Source organism: Carettochelys insculpta, chromosome 15, assembly GCF_033958435.1.
Source record: "Carettochelys insculpta isolate YL-2023 chromosome 15, ASM3395843v1, whole genome shotgun sequence".
Lineage (NCBI taxonomy): Eukaryota > Metazoa > Chordata > Testudines > Carettochelyidae > Carettochelys > Carettochelys insculpta.
Window position 1 is genome coordinate 8,612,562 of NC_134151.1, and position 18,125 is coordinate 8,630,686.

The 18,125-nt window shown below is 41.1% G+C and overlaps 1 protein-coding gene across 1 annotated transcript in view; it reads left to right on the plus strand.

Annotated features, from left to right (window-relative positions):
• Nucleotides 1–5,618: 5,618 nt before the first annotated feature.
• LOC142021247 (rho GTPase-activating protein 7-like) overlaps nt 5,619–18,125 on the plus strand; it is a 144,767-nt gene continuing 132,260 nt past the window's right edge. Inside the window, exons 1-2 of the mRNA XM_075009833.1 lie at nt 5,619–5,703; nt 6,051–6,216. Of these exons, the coding sequence (XP_074865934.1) occupies nt 6,102–6,216 (115 nt within the window). The 5' untranslated portion in view covers nt 5,619–5,703; nt 6,051–6,101. The remainder of the gene's footprint in view (nt 5,704–6,050; nt 6,217–18,125) is intronic.

The window sequence follows — 18,125 nt, forward strand, 5'->3', positions numbered from 1 at the left end:
CTCAGTTCCAAAACATAAGTCTGATGTGGTTATTTTTGTTTTTAAACACTATTCTGAAAAGCCAGTTCAGTTCATTCAAAGGCATCTTGTAACAAGGAGTATGTTTGTGGCAGAAAAATAGCTATGTTGGGGATAATTATACATAGGAGTAGAATATTGAATGATAACCCTTTGTATTGGGGTCTGGCAATCAATTGCTTTCACCACTGGAATCAGTCCTTTAGGTTAATACTGAGTCTTTTCTGACAGGTCTTATGTTTTCCATATGTTTTCAAGGACAGCATTTTTAATGTCCTTTTACTCTAAGTCTTCTAGGTGGCACAGAGCTGGCATCACATGACATTAACCAACAGTTCTGACAGGAAACTACTAAATTTGTCATGTTTTGTACTCAAGCTTATATTCCTCATTAGAATGCCCTGTGCAGCTCTTTGAAAGCTTCCCTCTGGGAAAAGTGTGACAGCTAAGCAATCCTCTTAGCTTTATACAGACTGATTAGCAGGATTTTGTCCTAACTGGCTGTAATGGAATTTGTATATCTGAGCCCCCTGGAACTAGGTATATTGATGGGTAAATACCATTCTGTAACAAATGGTCACTGGTATAATGAGCCTAGGTTCTAGCCCTTGACCCGTTCTGAAGTGAAGGGGTCTTTGTTTTAGACTTCCTTTCTGACATCACCTACACCTCTGTAGTGTTTGTAGGCAGTGGTTCAAGACTCATGGCCATAATGTGGTACACTACTGTACCGGGAAAATAGCTGAAGGGGCATCAGAAATCCTAGTAAATAACATAACATTGCAGTTATTACTAGGTCATCATAGAGAATTTTTGCAAATACCAGTTCAGTAAGGGGAAAACACTCAAGATTATCTCCTTAATGAAAAAGCTAATAAACTATACCTACCCCAGCCACACAACATGGATTCACCCTTCCTCACCAACCTTTGAAGATAGATACTGGTTGTATAGGGCTGGGATTTGAAGGTTCATAATTATATTCCTCCTTCAGATATAGCCCAAAACTTAATCACGTGATGTTTGGTGACTGTTCAGGTGAGACTGCATGGACAAAATCAGGGCTGGCTTATTCTGGATCCTAAAGGCTTTCTATATTCCAATTTAGTACCTGCATGAGATGAGGAGAAGCAAATCTGTACCATTTCTGTGCTTGGCAGGCCTGTATTGTAATCTACACCAATGCAAGAGAATGTGATCGAGTATATACATGTGCCAGTAAAGTCATTATGAAATTCTGTACTGTATACATATTGATCTTACAAAGCCAAGAGAGTTCAAAAGCAAACTAATGCTTTTGTATAAACAAAGCTATGTATTAGCAATACCAAAGTAGCCTGTTATGCCCATGAATCAGTATGTTCAACATAAACTAGCAGGTATGTGAGGCGTAGTTGAATTTTGGATTGCCTAGTACCTTGGAGGCAACACTGCTGTTTTTGATGGTCTTTGCTCTTGTTTATGTACTCTGGAAGAATTTACTTTTGCTTGTGAAGCTTGGTTCCAGTTAAAACACCTGTTTTAACAGTTCATCACTATCATAGATTCCTTTAAATGTGAAGGTGAATAACTGTACAGCACAAGGGAGAACATATTTCCACTCTGAGCGTTAGGTAGTGAGCAGAGAGAATGTGCTGGAGTCAAGGGCAGCAAAGCAATTTGTGCTTAAACTGAATAAGGGTTCTGATTTTTTTTTTAAATTACACTCAGGTAAATATCCCAAAATAGACTACATTGAAGTAACTCCACTGAAATCAGTCAGTTTAGTTTAACATCAGTATAAATAAGATCAGAATTCAGTCCAGTGTAGCAGAAGGTCTAGAAAATGTTAATTTCTGCACTCAGGAAACCACTTATAGTACACGAGAACTTTTGTGAATCTACATATTTATGGATGTTTATATGCTGGAAGGTAGGTCTCTGAATATTACCTGGCATTTGATTCAAAAGAGAGATTCAGCAAAGTAAAGCCCTCATAGTATCTGATACAAGCTTCATAAATGCATGCATGGATGTATAATCTAATAGGCAAGCCAAATACAAAGGCAGAGAGAACTAACTGAGGAATTCAGAATTGTTCCTTTCATCTAAGGTTAAAACAAAACATGGAATGAACGAGAAGTGTGCCTTTACGGTCACCCAAACCTTAACGTTTTACTGTCACAAGTGATGGTAATTTTAAAATTTACAGTTTTATTCATGTTAACCCGCAGGTCTGTACCAATATGGTAGACCTCTTTAACTACTGCAAAATTGGAAAGTTGTTTTCACACAGTTGAGCTAAATTGGCTTAATATGTATTAAAAAGGTTTGACAGAAAACTATCTTCCTGAATATGGACAACAGGATCGTGACTGCTGAACCCTTCTGCTAATATTGCTTTTTTCCCCTTCAGACAACCCCTTTCGTTACTATATTCTCTCAATAACCTTAGGTTGTGTTTTAAACTTGCATTCCTCTTTTGAAAGAGGCATGCAAATGAGCTGCAGATTTTGATTTCTGGCACCTCATTTGCCTATTCTCCTTTGGAAAGAGCTTCCTTTTGAAAGGGGGGGAAAAAGCAGTGTACATGCAGCTTTTTCCAAAGTAAACCCCATCTTTGAAAGAACCCTTCTTCCTATTTTGCTTCAGGAAGAAGGGTTGTTTCGAAAATGGGGCTTACTCTGGAAAGAGCTGTACCTACACTGCTTTTTTTCCTTTCAAAAGGAAGCTCTTTCCAAAGGAGAATAGGCAAACGAGGTGCCAGATATTGAAAGCTGCACTCCATTTGCATATTTGGTTTTTTTCCTCATTTTGGATGCCTCTTTTCAAAAGAGGAAGGCAAGTGTAGACACAGCCAGACTTAGTTATGATTGTTTCAGGAGAGCCAAGACCCATCTTGACCCCCAGATTCCACCTCCATGCAAAATTCCATTGTAATAAAATGGAATTTTTGATGAAGAAAGGAGTTTGGCATTGGAATAAGTCAGTGAAAGCTGGCAAAATTAGTATGGGTAGGCAAGTGCTCCACTAGCTCCTCCTGGATGGAATGGCTGACTTTATTCACTGGGAGGAGTTACCATAATAGTATTCTACCTCTTTTTTTTTTTTTTTTTTTTTACATGGATATACGCACTTTACCAGCGGGGAATGGCCAGGTTGCCAAAGCACAGGTATTTTCTGGTGTATTGTTGGCCAAAGGCTAAAGTGAGGTGTGGGGGGAGAACCACTGATCTTTTTTCTAAGACTGTTGGCTAATCCAACTCTATGCAAAGTCTATGACTTTCCAACTGGAACTCCTGAGTTGTAGAGTGAAAACAATCTCTTAAAGCCAGTATGATGATTATCAGTCATATGCATGTCTGTGGTACCTTCCCTCCTTTATGCTTTGCTAACCATTGAGCATTATATGCCTGACTCTGTGGGTCTGGACTAACCTTGTGCTCCAAATCTAGGGAGCGCACTTAAGGCTGTAGAGCACAGCACCAAAATGATCGCCACACCTGTCATCTTCAGTTATCCAGTAGTTAGATTTTTGGGGTTTGTCGCGGGGGACAGTACTCACTGAGCACTCTGAATAACATGTTTCCCATCTCAACCAGGTTTGCATCCTCAGTTAATTTCATATACACACTGGTTTCTATAATGCCAGGAGCCAGGCTGCATGTTGTGCCTCTCAGATATATCACAGGGACAGGCAGGCCAAGACAATGAAGCAGAAGAGCCTTTACAGCATCTTTGTGGTTTTTAACCTCCAGCATTCCGGACTGCTCAGCAGGCAGATGCAATTCCTTGTGGAAATCGGAAGCATCCGTAGGGGATAAACATGCACAACTTATGGTGAAGCCTCGTAAAGTGCTACCTCATATCGCCTCCCCATGAAATGCTTTCCTTTGATGGTTATTCCCCAGCTCTTTCATCATCACTCAATGCTTGGACATGCCCTTGCTATATGGCTGCTTCTGATATGAGGCCAGTATTCTGGTGCCTGTCCCCACTGAAAGAACTGATGTAGATGTTTCAAAATTCACAGCTTTAACGTAATGCAGGACACTGACTCAATTTCCACAAAACACAGGGGGTTTTTTTTGTTTAATAAATCTGCTTTGGAAATAATCTGAACAGGTCTGTTGGCTATGTTTTTAATAATGCATGTCTGTATGCAATGTGATCTGTATCTCTTTCTGATACAGCTGTGTATCATCCTTGAGAGCTGGTCTATTGGTGTAAACCATTGAGCAGATGCAAATCGCTCAAATAACTGCCCTGCAAACATGCTTCCTCCTCTTGGAAATTATCCTTGTTCAGAGCCAGCATGGGACATCTTTCGCTAGACAAGCGACATAGCTATAAGGAACACTCTTGTGCTTTCAGGGTTAGACGTTTTCAGGTGTGTGTGTGTGTTTTTTTTAAAAAGCTTCTATCACTCATTATGCACTCCTTGCGCGGTTATCCTCATGATAGGCCTGGGTACAAGAGGTATAGCTACCAATTTACCAGAGTCTCTGTGGTGCTTAGTCCTGCTGTGAATTCAGGGGACTGAACTCGATGACCTCTACAGGTCCCTTCCAGTTCTATGATTAACACAGGGTCTCCAGGCTATTTTAGGAGAGTTGTTTTTCTGTGACCTATCACATACAGTGTGTGAGAGGCTGGGGTCAGTTGTGGAAGTTTTTGATCTCCGTTGGGATGAAGTGCTTAACTTATGAACGATATCACTCGGAGGCTGTGTCTACACTAGCCCCAAACTTCAAAATGGCCATTTTGAAGTTTACTAATGAAGCGCTGAAATACATATTCAGCGCCTCATGAGCATGCGGGCAGCCGCGGCACTTCAAAATTGACGCGGCTCTTCCCAACGGGGCTCGTTTTCGAAAGGACCCCGCCTACTTCGAAGTCCCCTTATTCCTATGAGCAGATAGGAATAAGGGGACTTCGAAGTAGGTGGGGTCCTTTCGAAAATGAGCCCCGTCTGGGCGAGCGGCATCAATTTCGAAGTGCCGCAGCTGCCCTCATGCTAATGAGGCGCTGAATATGTATTTCAGCGCTTCATTAGTAAACTTTTTGAAATGGCCATTTCGAAGTTTGGGGCTAGTGTAGACATAGCCTGAGTATTATAACCACCCCAAATGCATGTCAATAAAACTTGTCCACCACATCACACCTTGTTTTGTATTCTATCTACATATGTAAGTATAAAAGTCACATATTGACCTGCTCAGTGACACGAATAGCAACTGGGACTCTTCTGCTCTCTCTGAATCCATTTGACTTTGCTTTTACATTACCAGGTTAACTACTTGTGTAAAGTGCTGAGTGACATGGAAACAGATGCTCTAAGTACCTTTTAGATAATAGTTGCGTGAGAAGCAGTATTGCTCTAGAGTGGTGAATAGGGTAGTTATTAGCACTTTAGAGCCTGACCCAAAGACTTTTGAAGCTTAATGAGAATCTTTTAATCCAGCACTCTGAGGCTGAGCTGGAGGAGAAATGTGCCATTATGAAATTAGAGAGAAAAGACTCTCGTTTTTTTTTTTTTTTTTTTAAGTAATGTTTAAAACTGTATCTCAAACAGTTGCAACACAGCAAAAATGCCTACAGGCATGAGCCCTGCCTTGCACATATAATGTAAAAAGCAGCTACAGAAGGATTCTGGAAATGAGGAAGCTGTTCCCCATATAGTTAATTCAAAGCTGGAAACTCAAGGTACAGTGCATTGTCTAACATTTCATTCCTGTTCAGAGTGATGCCTTGTTGCCTAACTTGTTGTTTATTGCTTTGCATGGCGAAGGATCAAGCCTGTTTATAAAATGTGGCTGCTGAGATGCAGAACTGCATTTTGCTCTGAGGCACGGGGGACCCAAGTGGGCTGCTATTTCCTTTTCAGTACTGCCTGACCCCAGATTGTTTTGGAAGCAGAGCTCACTTGCTCGTGCACTCATTCTGAGAGGAGTGTTCACAAACTGCATGCAGGCTTTTCTCAGTTAAGTGTCCAGTCTAAGAAGAAAAAACTAGGAGACTTGAGTTCTCAGTCTGCTGGGATTTTTTTTCAGGCTGTTGGATCTTAATGGGCTAAAACTGCCTCTGTGGATTTGATAGCCAGGATGGCATATCCAGGGAAATCTCGTTTGAGGAGATCTTTCAGTGAGCATATTAAGGACTCGACCAACAAAGCATGGGATGTATTCTGGAAGAGCACAAGAGAAAAACGCTTATCAGGTCAGTCATGGGGGTATTCATTCTTATTCAGACTGGTGCAAAATAAGCAGAAGTGGCAGAAAATGAAAATGTGCCCCTCTTCCAATGTAAGAGGTATCTTAAAATCATGTGCTGCACTTGTAGGTCATTGTAGAAGGTTAGGTGGGTATGGCCCTAAAGCCCTGGCTATTGCTTTTTTACCTGTGGTACTGAGTAGATATCTTAGACTGAAATTCAAGCATGGATGCCAATTTGCAGATGTTCCAGGTATTCTACCTGAATTTCAATCTCTAAATATTTATATTGCTTGTCCTTTTGCTGAAGTTTTGAAGACACTATACTGATTTGGAGGCATTAGCTTATCAAACTACTATAGTTGTAATTGGCAGGGAACGAGAATATTAATTCACAGTAGAATTACCCAAGTGCCAAGAAATTCCTTGGAATCGATTTTGTTCTGTGGTTTTATAGTCTCTGAGCTGATCTCTATACATGATATACACATTCAGAGCATATAGTGTCAGACAAGTATGTGACTAGAGTAGTTGCATAATTTGGAAGTCTGTCAAATTCTCTGTTACAAAATTGCTTACATCCTATTTTCTTTGCACACAAATAAACATTAAAGCTTGTGACCATGAACAGCTGCGAAGATGAGCCCTGGAAAAAAAAATCGAAAGCAGACCAAAAAAGGGAATTGGTTGGTATCATTTTGTGTGTGGCATTGAGTTTTTCTTTAGACTTTGGGCTGTGGATAAAATCAATACTTTTGAAATGTACTGTAGGTTAAAAACCTCTTCTAAGAGAGGAAAACCTGCAGTTATTAAGAAAGGGAACCTGACTTTTAAATTTTCAATCTGACGTTACCACAATAAAACATGCATGACTGTTTAGAGGGGGTAAATTATATTTGGTAGATGAATAGGGAAAGTTTCTCTTGGAGCTTTGACTTCAAAGTTGTCAGGTTTGTTGAATCAAGTTGGTGTAAAAGTTCTGTGTAAACCAGGATGATATGAAGCTAATCCTACCCAGAGCTCTTTTCTTTAACTGTAAAATCAAGGAATGGACCATGGCAAAAATCAATACAGAATTACATAACTATGTTGAGGTTGAATTGTTTTCTTGTAAATTAGCCCAATTTCTAATTGTATGGGGGCAAATGTCTCCTTTTACTCAGTTTTGATTCTGCCCTGACTGTAATCCATTTTAATCCCTGTTTTAGGATTCAGAATCCCAAATTTCTGTGAATTTTGCACTAATTCTCTCAAGCAGTCCAGACAGGACAAATGTGATGGCAGCTAGAGTAAAGGATCCAGGAAACTTGACTAAAATTAGTAATAAGACAGTCATCACCATTTTAAATTCCTTCAGTCTGAGGATCATGCGTCAATAAGAGTAAGATTAGTAAGGCTAACTGGAACTCTCATTGGGCCTAGTTCTTTTAAAACATCACAATCCCAGGTTTAGTAGAGCTATTACACCTTCAGTCATTAGGGAATTAAAGACCTGGATCAAAACCTGTGGAGAAGATCTGATATGACAAATCTGAGCTTTGTAGCTAGTCCTTATCCTTACACATAGCAGGAGATTGTTTGGACCCAGCAATTTGTGTTCATGGCCAGCGCTAAATTTAGCAGCCAATGAAGCCAACGGCAATACATCGGTTATATCAACTGAGCTTTTGTCCTTTGATTGCATGTCTTGCAAAGGCTGACATCAGTGTCCCTTTATTCAAGTACTGGAAGCACTGCCATTCTACACAACTGGATCTGAATAAGATAACACTCTGTTGCTCTGCTAGATTTGGGTGCCTGTTTTGAAGGATGTAAGGGTACAAGGAGCTGTGATTCTAGCTCTGCTCTAGGTTTCATCTAGGTGACATGGATAACAGTAGTAGTGACAGTGTGGGGCTGTAGGCTAGCCACTTTAGTAGAACCCCACTAGGGACTCTGGGTTGCTTCACCATGCCTACACACCTTCACTGCTGTTACTTGTCCTAGCTAGATTAAAACTAGTGTAACTGCCCCCAGGTGGATTTGAACCTGGGACTTTTAGTACTTAGTGCAGGGGCCTCTGCAGTTTGAGATTTAAAAACCATCTGGCGATCAGTTGAGGCTTGAGAAGGGGCATTCTTTCTCTCTGTAGGTGATCTATGTGCCACTACATGAGACAGTGAACCACATCTCGGAGTGTGGGTTATATTCGCATGGGTATGTCTTCTAGCACTTCAGTCAGTCTTTCATTTGTGGTATAGATGTACCCTCAGAAAATGACAGTGCTTAAGTTGCAAGCATCTCTCAGGAGCAGTCATCAGCAAACTTGCACTGAAAATCTGCCTGGAAAAAAATAAAGAGGGGGGTGGATTTTTCAACGCTCTCACATTAAATCCATGCACTGCTCTGAGAGAGGTTTCTTTCCTGTCCTGAAAGGATCAAAACTGGGACACTTGCATCCGCTCAAAGGGTGGTGGGGAAGCCAGATTTTACTTTGAGAGAGAAGTGCTTTTAAAAGAACTGTAAGCAAGAAATGTGTAATTGATTTGAGCAGCTGTATAGAATGCTTAAATGCACTAGAAACATTTCATTCGGGATGTAGGGCTTCCTGTTGAAACATTTCCCAATGTCCAGCTCTCTTCCCATCTGCATGGTGATTACCTTTAAGACTGCCAATTCTGCTGTAGCTAATTAAGCATGTCTCAGTATTTATCCTACATATTTCTAAGTTTGATATCCATCAAGCCAAGGCAAAATTGGGAAGCATTTAAGAATGCCCACCACAGTATAGCTAAATCAGCTACCAAAATTTAATTTCTGTAATCCAAGATAAGCTCCTGAATTTTGTCCTTGCTCTTTTTTTTACCTTTAAGTTTTGTTTAAAAGTAACATAAATGTTTTGAAATATAGCTGGCTGAGTCTTGCAAAAGGAGTCCCGGCAAACTGCTCAAATGCTGAACAGCTGTGTTCATGTCATCTTAACCGTTGCTCATCTGTCAAGGTGGTATGGTAAATAGCCACTGCTACTCATTAGTGCAAGTGTATTTTCATGTAAGCAATGGTATCCATGAAGGTACACTAGGGACTGTGCATGTGACCAGGAGTAAATACATGGGAAGTTTTTCATTTTTTTTTTTTTTTTTTTGTATTTACAATGTCTAAATTCTCTAGTTAGTTGGCTGTAACAGCATGTGACTTAAATGGCCAATCACATGCTGCAAACAGTCAAAAGCATAGCTGGTAAACAGCTCATAGGTGAAGCATTGTGCACCTAACCTACTGTGCAAATTAGTTTGTTAGTCTAGCCAATTTCAGAGATCACCAGAAAGTAAGCTGAGGCTGGGATGGCTAGGGTACTGTAATTTTTAGGGTTAGTGTTCATGTACCAGCCTGTGCAAACCATGCTAAGACTGGGGGTCCTCTGTTTGTTGCAGTTACAAGTAGATGGAGCATACAGACATTTCCTAAATGAGTGTTTGCCCCTCCTGGGTTAATTTCCCAGAGACACTTTCATTTAGAAAGTAAAATGTAAAGGGGCTTTTTGCTGCTCCTACTGAGCGGAGATATTGGACGTCGATCGTCTGCATATCTGGACGCAGAGGCTCTGGATTCAGATTGCACTGTGACGTTCACAGCCCTCCCTCAGACAATTACAGTTCAAAAAAGGCATCAGTACGGTTTGCAGAGGCACCAGAATTATTAAACCACATGGCAATTGCAAATTACCACCCTGGCAACCATTCAAATGAACCTGAAAGCTAAAGCTTCTCCATATAAGGGGGAAAAATCTCCCTGCTGCTAAGTGCATGTGCCATGGAGGATAAAGAATAGCAATAAGTGATGCAACTGAGGTTAAGGAGTGACTGGAGTACATCAGCCCTTCACATTCTTCACACATCTGTGTTTCATATTAAAAGAGACACCGTGTAACAATCACTTACAGTCAAAGTTCTTAGACTGCATCTTAGCAGGTCCAAATGATCATTGTTACCCAGGCATTGTTATCCTGGTTTAACTCCCGGCTTGACGAGGTCATGGCTGGGATGACTTGGCTGGGGTTGACCCTGCTTGCAGCAGGGAGCCAGACTAGATGACCTCCTGAGGTCACTTCCTGCCCTAGGATTCTATGATCTGTATTGCTAAAATGGTGTGGTTAAAGTCTGAGAAGCGACTGCAGAATTGTCTTTACTTCTGTCAGTATCTCAGAGTAGGGTGTAGGAATCTATTCAGGCTCATTCATTCCCAGTTCTAGAACTGGTCTTCAGCAAACCTCAGGTCAGTCTTGATGAACCGAAGGATGCCTTCTGACTTGACAGTTCCGTGGGTAATTCCTGGATTTTAAACGTATTGGCTTCTCAGCTTGGGGATTCCTGCTGGGAAGAGATGTGGGAGAGGGTCTGAGGCCCCACAACACTGTGACTGCCTCTTCCATGACTCAGGTGTGGTTTTGTGTACACTCTTATGCAGTAGCTCTCACCGAGTGACCATGAGTATAAGTAGCAGTGTAGCTACAGATCTTAAGGGGATGACAGTGGAGGTTTAGCTTAGGCATGTCCAGTACATACCCATTGATTTCCAGTGGGTTTGCGCTCAGCGGTGCCTGCACTGCTGCTAATGTGGAATAGCTAAGGAAATCTAACTGTGCTGCTCTTTCTGTCTGGTATGTAATTTGACTCCTCGCTCAACCAGGCAGAGGAAGGAGTCTGGGAGGAGTGGCAAACCAGGCATTCCATCCTCCTGTCTGAGGGTAGCCAGTCTTGGATTGCTTAGTGCTGAGAAGGTGGCAGAACTGATTGTGGTGGCCAGCCTAGAAGGGATATTTGGCTTAGACTGGAGCCTTTTCTGTATCAGAAGAGCTGCATAGGGTGCAAAAGACATCCTGTATGGCGAGCTAGCCTCTGGCAAAAGATCTCCTGGACGCCCCCAGCTGCGCTACAAAGATGTTTGCAAGAGAGACCTCAGGGAAGTAGACATCAAGCCAGACAGCTGGGAGGAGCTGGCAGACGATCGCAGTAGATGGAGGCAGGAACTATACAAGGGCCTTCAGAAGGGTGAGTTGAGGATCAAACAGCTAGCAAAGGAGAAGCGAGCCCACAGAAAGCACAGCAAGGACCTGCCAGACACCTATTACATATGGAACAGATGCAGCATGGACTGTCACTCTCGTGTAGGTCTTCACAGTCACAGCTGACACTGCAAATGAGGATGCCAAACGGAACTACGAAGGGCGCGATCCATCGTCTACGTAGACTGAAGGATACTACTACTACTACTGCATAGGGTATAGCAACAACTGCTTCCCAGCATGCTTCTCATCAGTGTAAATGATCATTCTACACTTTTTATGCCCCTCTAGCAAGGCAGCTCTTCCTCTTCTTGGTGCCCCACAGCCTTCTGGGAGGGAAAAATTTTGCCCACAGCATGTAACGTGTCAGTGGAAGACTGATATTCAGATGTAAAGGATCACTGAGTGCCTTTTGGTGGGCTTTCTATCACCCAAGCTCCTGCCTTGGCAGACCACCCCACAGGGTCCACAGAAGTTGGGGGAAAAAAAAAATGATTAGAGGTCTGGGTCACAGTGGACAGGCCGCATTGTGAACCTCACTGTACAAAAAGTCCCAGGCAGCCAGCTGAATTCAGCAAATTTCTCACCAAAGAGGCTCCTGTCAAGTCTTGATTGGACTTCAAAGGTGCCCCCAGGTGAGAACTCTGGTGCAAAGCAGGAGTCTTTCTCCTCTTCTCTGTCCCCAGAATTAAGCTGCTCTTGGTCAGAGCAGACCACCTTGAGACGGAGTACTATGTTTTAGCAGAACAGATGTTGCCTAATGTAGAGTCCCTCACTGAACACAGGAGATAAGAACCAATCTTGCTGAAGCTTTCAGATAGCTGCTTATGATTACATGCAGCCAATGGGCTGTGAAGTTACGTTAGGGTGATGTTCCACTTACCAAGCTTCAAAATTACTTAGCCAGAATTAAAATAGGTTGTTTCCCCACTCTAGAAAAAGCCTGTTCTTTCTACTTCAAATGAAAAGCCCATCTATCCGTCACTTCAGGACATGGGTTGTCTGTTGTTCAACAGCTGCAATTGCTCTCTGATGAAATAGTCTCTATTTCCACTGGTGGTTGATGTTCTGCAGTTAAATAAAACATTCTGCTCGTAAAATAAATACAAGCTGTATTGGCCATGACAGTAATAAATGTACTAGTTACTTAAATTGGCTTTATAAATATTTTTCTTTAAGAAGCTTTGTGGGTTGTTGGTAGAGCTATGGACCGCTTACATAAACTGCTTGTGTTAAATCTCTTTACTTTGCAGAGGTTATATAGTATTTATCCCATTAATTGCTTGTAAGATTTCATGTCAATGGAAGGATACAGAGGAATCTTTCCAGAGGAGAAGGGATCATTATTCTAGTACTGAATGGAATGCAGAGGTTACACACAACTCTGAAGACAAACTATGAATGTTCTCAGTTTCTTCTGCTGGACACTCACCAGGCTTACTTTAATTTGGATCCCAACACTAGTTCTGTGTACTTTTTAGCTCCTGTTTAGTCTGTGTAGGCCGGTGGTGGGCAGCCTGCAGCCCAGAGGGTGCACAGAGCCCAATGAGGTTCTATGTGTGGATCCGGAGATACTTTGTTTACCACTGACCCATGGAGGCAGATGTTTCCTTGAAGAATTGCTGCAAAAGAGAGGTGTTTGTCTGCCTTGTGGGCACAAATGCGACCAAAGGCTGAGGGCCTTCGTATGAACTATTATGGACATCATAAAGAAAGTAGGACTTCCTAGGAAGCTTGCCACCTGAGGCTCACCTCTTTAGTGCTGCTGTGCTTTATAAAAGATACAGCATGTGCCCCTGCATGCAATGGGTCTGTTCCATTGATGCATAGTGTTAACCTTTCAGTGAGAGCATGCATCTGTTGATTGGGATTATGGAAAGAAAGAAAAGGTCTATGACCTCTATGATTAATGAAAAGAGCTGTGTAAGATGTTCATAACAAAACCCCAGTCTCACTATGTGCAAGAAAAGCCATTTTCTTTTACCTGAAAACCTTGCTAGCCTCCTAAGCTACACTCCTTGAAGCCGATTTTTTATTGTTTTGCAGCAAAATGAGGTGAAAGTGCTTGCTTTGGTCTGACTCCCACATTGGTGGGACACCAGGGCTTATATCTACAATGCTTTACCATGCAAACCATGTCCAAACTCAATGTGGGCTCTCTTTGTGGAACCAGAGAGACTGTTAATTCTAGGCTGGAATTTTCAATAAAGCCTTAAAGTTAAGGCCCCAGCAACTAATTTCCTTAATTTTCTTTCAAAATTACAGCACTGAACTGGAAGGCTTTCTGTTGGTGTATATAGGCACTTTGGTTAGGTGTGGGCCTACAAGACTAGATACATTATTATTGCATTACCAGCAATACTTGAAGAGCTCACAATGGGCCCTGATCCTGAAATCCATTGAAGGTTATGTTAATGGGATTTGGACTAGATCCTGTTTTCAGATAAACCAGGAGTCCACTGGGAAGTAACCAGAATGCACGAAAAGGGTTATAAGAAATCAAGCCTATGTAAATCCTTTTCAAAGAAAACTTTCCTTTACTGTTTGTGGCATTAGCAGACTCTGAATTCTGCTCCTGTGACTTTTTAGATAATTAACTACATAATTTTGTATTTTATAGTTAAAAAAAAAAAAAGTGTAAGTGCAGAACACATCCCTTTGCGAGAAGATTGCACTGCTTCAGATATCTTGTTTAATATATTTTGTTTTCCACTTTAAGTTGTTGTCCCTAGAACTACACCAGCTAATGCAGAAGGGGGATGAGGGTTCTTGTTTGCTTGTTTTTGGATTTTTAAATCCTGTCTGGTTAAGTAGCTTTTTGTTATCCAAGGACTAGCCTGGCCCTTGAATTTAGTGTAAACTATGTCTTACTAGTAACAGATAAAGCTGTGCTAGTCTATATACTATCAAAATAAAAAAGCAGTAAAGTAGCACTTTAAAGACCAACAAAATAACTTATTAGGTGAGCTTTCGTGGGACAGACCCACTTCACACCATAGCCAGACCAGAACAGACTCTCTTTCAGGCTTAGAGAACCAAAAATAGTAATCAAGGTTGGTTTATTGTAAAGAATTTTGATCAAGTGGCTCCTCAGTTTCTTAAAGAGCATGTTGCATAGATGCTCGCTGTAGCCAGTGTAGTACGTTGATTGTAATAGGTTTTTCCACTGTCAGCCTCTTGGGTACAATGTCCATTTTCTTGCATTTGGAGAGAAAAATGATATCTGTCTGGGTCTGGGTGAGTTGTTTCATGTAGTTGATGGATCTCCAAGGCTAAATGTAGTGCCTTGCATATTTAGTAACAGAGAAAGCCATGCTAGTCTATATACTATCAAAACAAAAAAGCAGTAAACCCATGATATAGAGACTCGAGAAGAATTCCACAGAGACTTTAACAATCTACACCCCACCGTCAACTTATGCCTTGATTACTCCCACATGAGAGAGACATTTCCTAGACACTACAGTACTAATCAAGGATGGCTGGATCGGTACCACGCTCTACCGGAAACCCACTGATTGCTATACTTACCTATGCACGTCTAGCTTCCATTTATTTACAGTCAAACCCTTAGGTACAATCGCATTTGCTCTGATCCTACTGACGGAGACCAAAAACTACAAGATCTTTACCAAATATTCATAAACCTGAATTACCCCCACAGGAGAAATAAAATGAAAAAAAAAATCGACAGGGCCGGACAAATACCCAGAGACCAGTTACTCCAAGATAGACCCAAAAAAGCCAAGAACAGAACACCACTGGTCATTACTTACAGCTCCCAAATCAAACCACTGCAATGCATTATTAAAAGCCTACAACCTATCCTTAATCAGGATGCCACACTCCAGAAGGCCCTAGGTGACAGGCACAACCTTATGAGGATTCTCACCAATAGCCACAGTCTATACTGCAGGAACACCAGTCCTGGGACTTTTCCTTGCAACAAAGCCCACTGCCAGCTTTGCCCACATATCTATTCTGGAGATACCATCACTGGACCTAACCAGGTTATTCACAGAATCACAGGCACATTCTCATGTTCCTCAACTAACATATATGCCATGTGCCAACAATGCCCAGATACTTTGTATATCAGACAGACTTCACACGCTCTTAGACAAAGGGTTAATGGGCACAAAACGGACATGAAAACGTTCCTGATCCACAAACCAGTCAGCTGACATTTTTTTTAGTGGCGTGGTCCCTTCTCTTAATGACTTATGAGTTTTTTGTGAGTTACTGAAGAGGAATTTTCACGCTACTTTGGAAAGAGGCGGCTGAACTCTTTTTTTATATTCAAATTTGACACATTAACACATGGTTTGAACTGGGATGTGAATTTTCTGAGTTGTGTTAGGGGCTCTTTTGCAAACTTGGCTTAATCTAATTCTTGACTTCCCCCCACACCCCTCTACTCTCTGATTTGCTCACCTTGATATTTTTTTTCTGATTTGTCCACCTGGATTACTGTTTTTTGGTTCTCTGTGCCTTAAATATTGAGTCTGTTCTGGTCTGGCTATGGTCTGAAGAAGTGGGTCTGTCCCACGAAAGCTCACCTAATAAATTTATTTTGTTAGTCTTTAAAGTGCTACTTGACTGCTTTTTTTTGTTTTGATATGTCTTACTAGGTAACTCTTAGTTCCTATTTGCTTGTGTTCCTCATATCAAAGAGTGAAGGCACTGACTTTTTATATTAAGAGATTTTTTTTGTCCTAACATGTCTGAAAGCCTGTCATGATGTCCTTACGATTCTTAAAATATTCATTGTATTTCTTGTCTTCTGTTTTCTTTGATTTTTTTTTTTTCCCTCTTTTTGTTCTCTAGATTGTTAGAAGCAAAAGAGACTTGCTAAGGAAGGCTGAATGTTTTAAAATTCAAACAAAACCAGCGTGCAACTACTAGAATAAGTGTTAATTTCTTAGTATTTATTGCATGTAGTTTGCTTTCACATAAAAACATTGTGAAAGCTGAAGCTTTCTAACTCCCTGATACCCCTCCTCTTTTGCAATGTGTTCAGGAGCTGGCATTCCTTATTTCTTGGCAAATAGTGCTGTTACTGAGGGAGACTAAAATACAGATTTTATAAAATCTATAGAATAAAGCTAACATAAAATTCTTGAGAGGTTTCAGGGTCGTTGACAAATGGTGCACACTTGAAGGGAATATTCTAAGTTTCAGGTTTTAATTTTGTATGCACCTTACATTAAGACTTATCTAAACAGGGTGAAATTAAACTCTAGTACTGTGTTGAAAGAGCACCCACTACACATCTGACTCTATAAATAGTTAACACCTGAGGTTTGGATGAAGGAGGAGAAGGGAACACAAATTCAAAATATTCTGATGTAAGATGTAGAGCCATCAAAATATGGATCAATAGAGCATTGAGAGTTCTTGCCTTTTGTGGTACGTGGGTATCAACAAGGGGTAAAAGTGAGATGATATAGAGCTACCATTTCAGTTGGTAGTAAGTCCACATCTTGAATACTGCAGATGTGATCACCCCATTTCAAACATATACATTGGAATTGGGGAAGGTTCAGACGAGGACAATAAAAATGATTAGGGGTTTGGAATGACAGATCTATGAGGAGAGATTTAATATGCCAGCGTGAAAAAGAGACAACGTGATAGACCTCTTCATAACACAGTAATTATGGAATCACCAGGTGAAATTAATAGTCAACAGATTTAAAACAAAAGGAAGCATATTTTCAAACAAGACTCAGTCACCTGTGGAACCGCAGAGGATGTTGTGAAGACAAAGATTATAATATAGCTTAAAAAAAGCACTATATAAGATCCTGGAGGACAGAGCTATCAGGCAACAAGGGCACAGATGGTATCCTAGCCTATTTTTGCAAGAATCTGGGAATGGAGGGGTCATTTGATGGATAGCGGTTCTGTTCTTTCCCTCTGAAACAGGGAAACACCCTGTTTCCCTCTTTCCCACTGTCCATTGTTGAAAGACCAAATGCTGGACAAGATGGACCTTTGGTCTGACCCACTGTGGCCATTCTAATGTACGCTAGATATTTCTTTTAACAATATCACTGTCTCTGGGAATCGGTTACCAAATACTATAATTCCTTTGTATTCTAAGATAAACTTGCACGTAAATTTTGCTTTAAAAACTGAGGGGGTGAGACTGCCCATAAGCAGGAAACATTGACATGTAGAACAAAGAAGGTGCTGATGTGTAGAAATAGCTTAATGGAATCGGAGGATCTGCATCCATTTTTCATAAAGGTTTTATTATGCCTTGTAAATGCATAACATGTAAAGAATTAAATTTTAGGTGCACAAACAGCCATTAACTGGTCCAGGAACACCTATGTTTGGGTTGCTGTCCAAGTTAAACAAGACAATTGGAAGCAGCTCTCCTTTTCTTATATGGTGCTTATAGATCTGCACATTGGACTTGTGAAAGCCTGTGCTGCCCTTATTGTGTATTGTTTAACTTGGCCATTTAAATTATGGACTGGGCTCTGTGAATGGTGTCACATTGTTTTTACTTATGGCTGACCTTGTCTCTTTCCCCTTTCACTTGCCTATTGCACACATTAAATAAGAGTTCATCTGTCCTGCTCTGTCCACACAGCTCCCTTTTTATATTCTCAAACTGTGGGCCCAGTTACAATCTTTCCCTTCCTCAGGAATCGGCAAATACAGTGAGCGGTGAAGATGTGTGCCACGGGCTACATACATATGTACAGAGCAAAATTCCCTTCTGATCTGTTTGGTGGCAAGACAAGCTTTAGTAATGGGTTGCTAACTCTGGAATGGGCTCCCTTTTTGATATGATGAAGCCTGAGATTTTTTGCCGCAATATTAACTTATTTCTTCAGGGCTCTGTTTTGAGATGAATG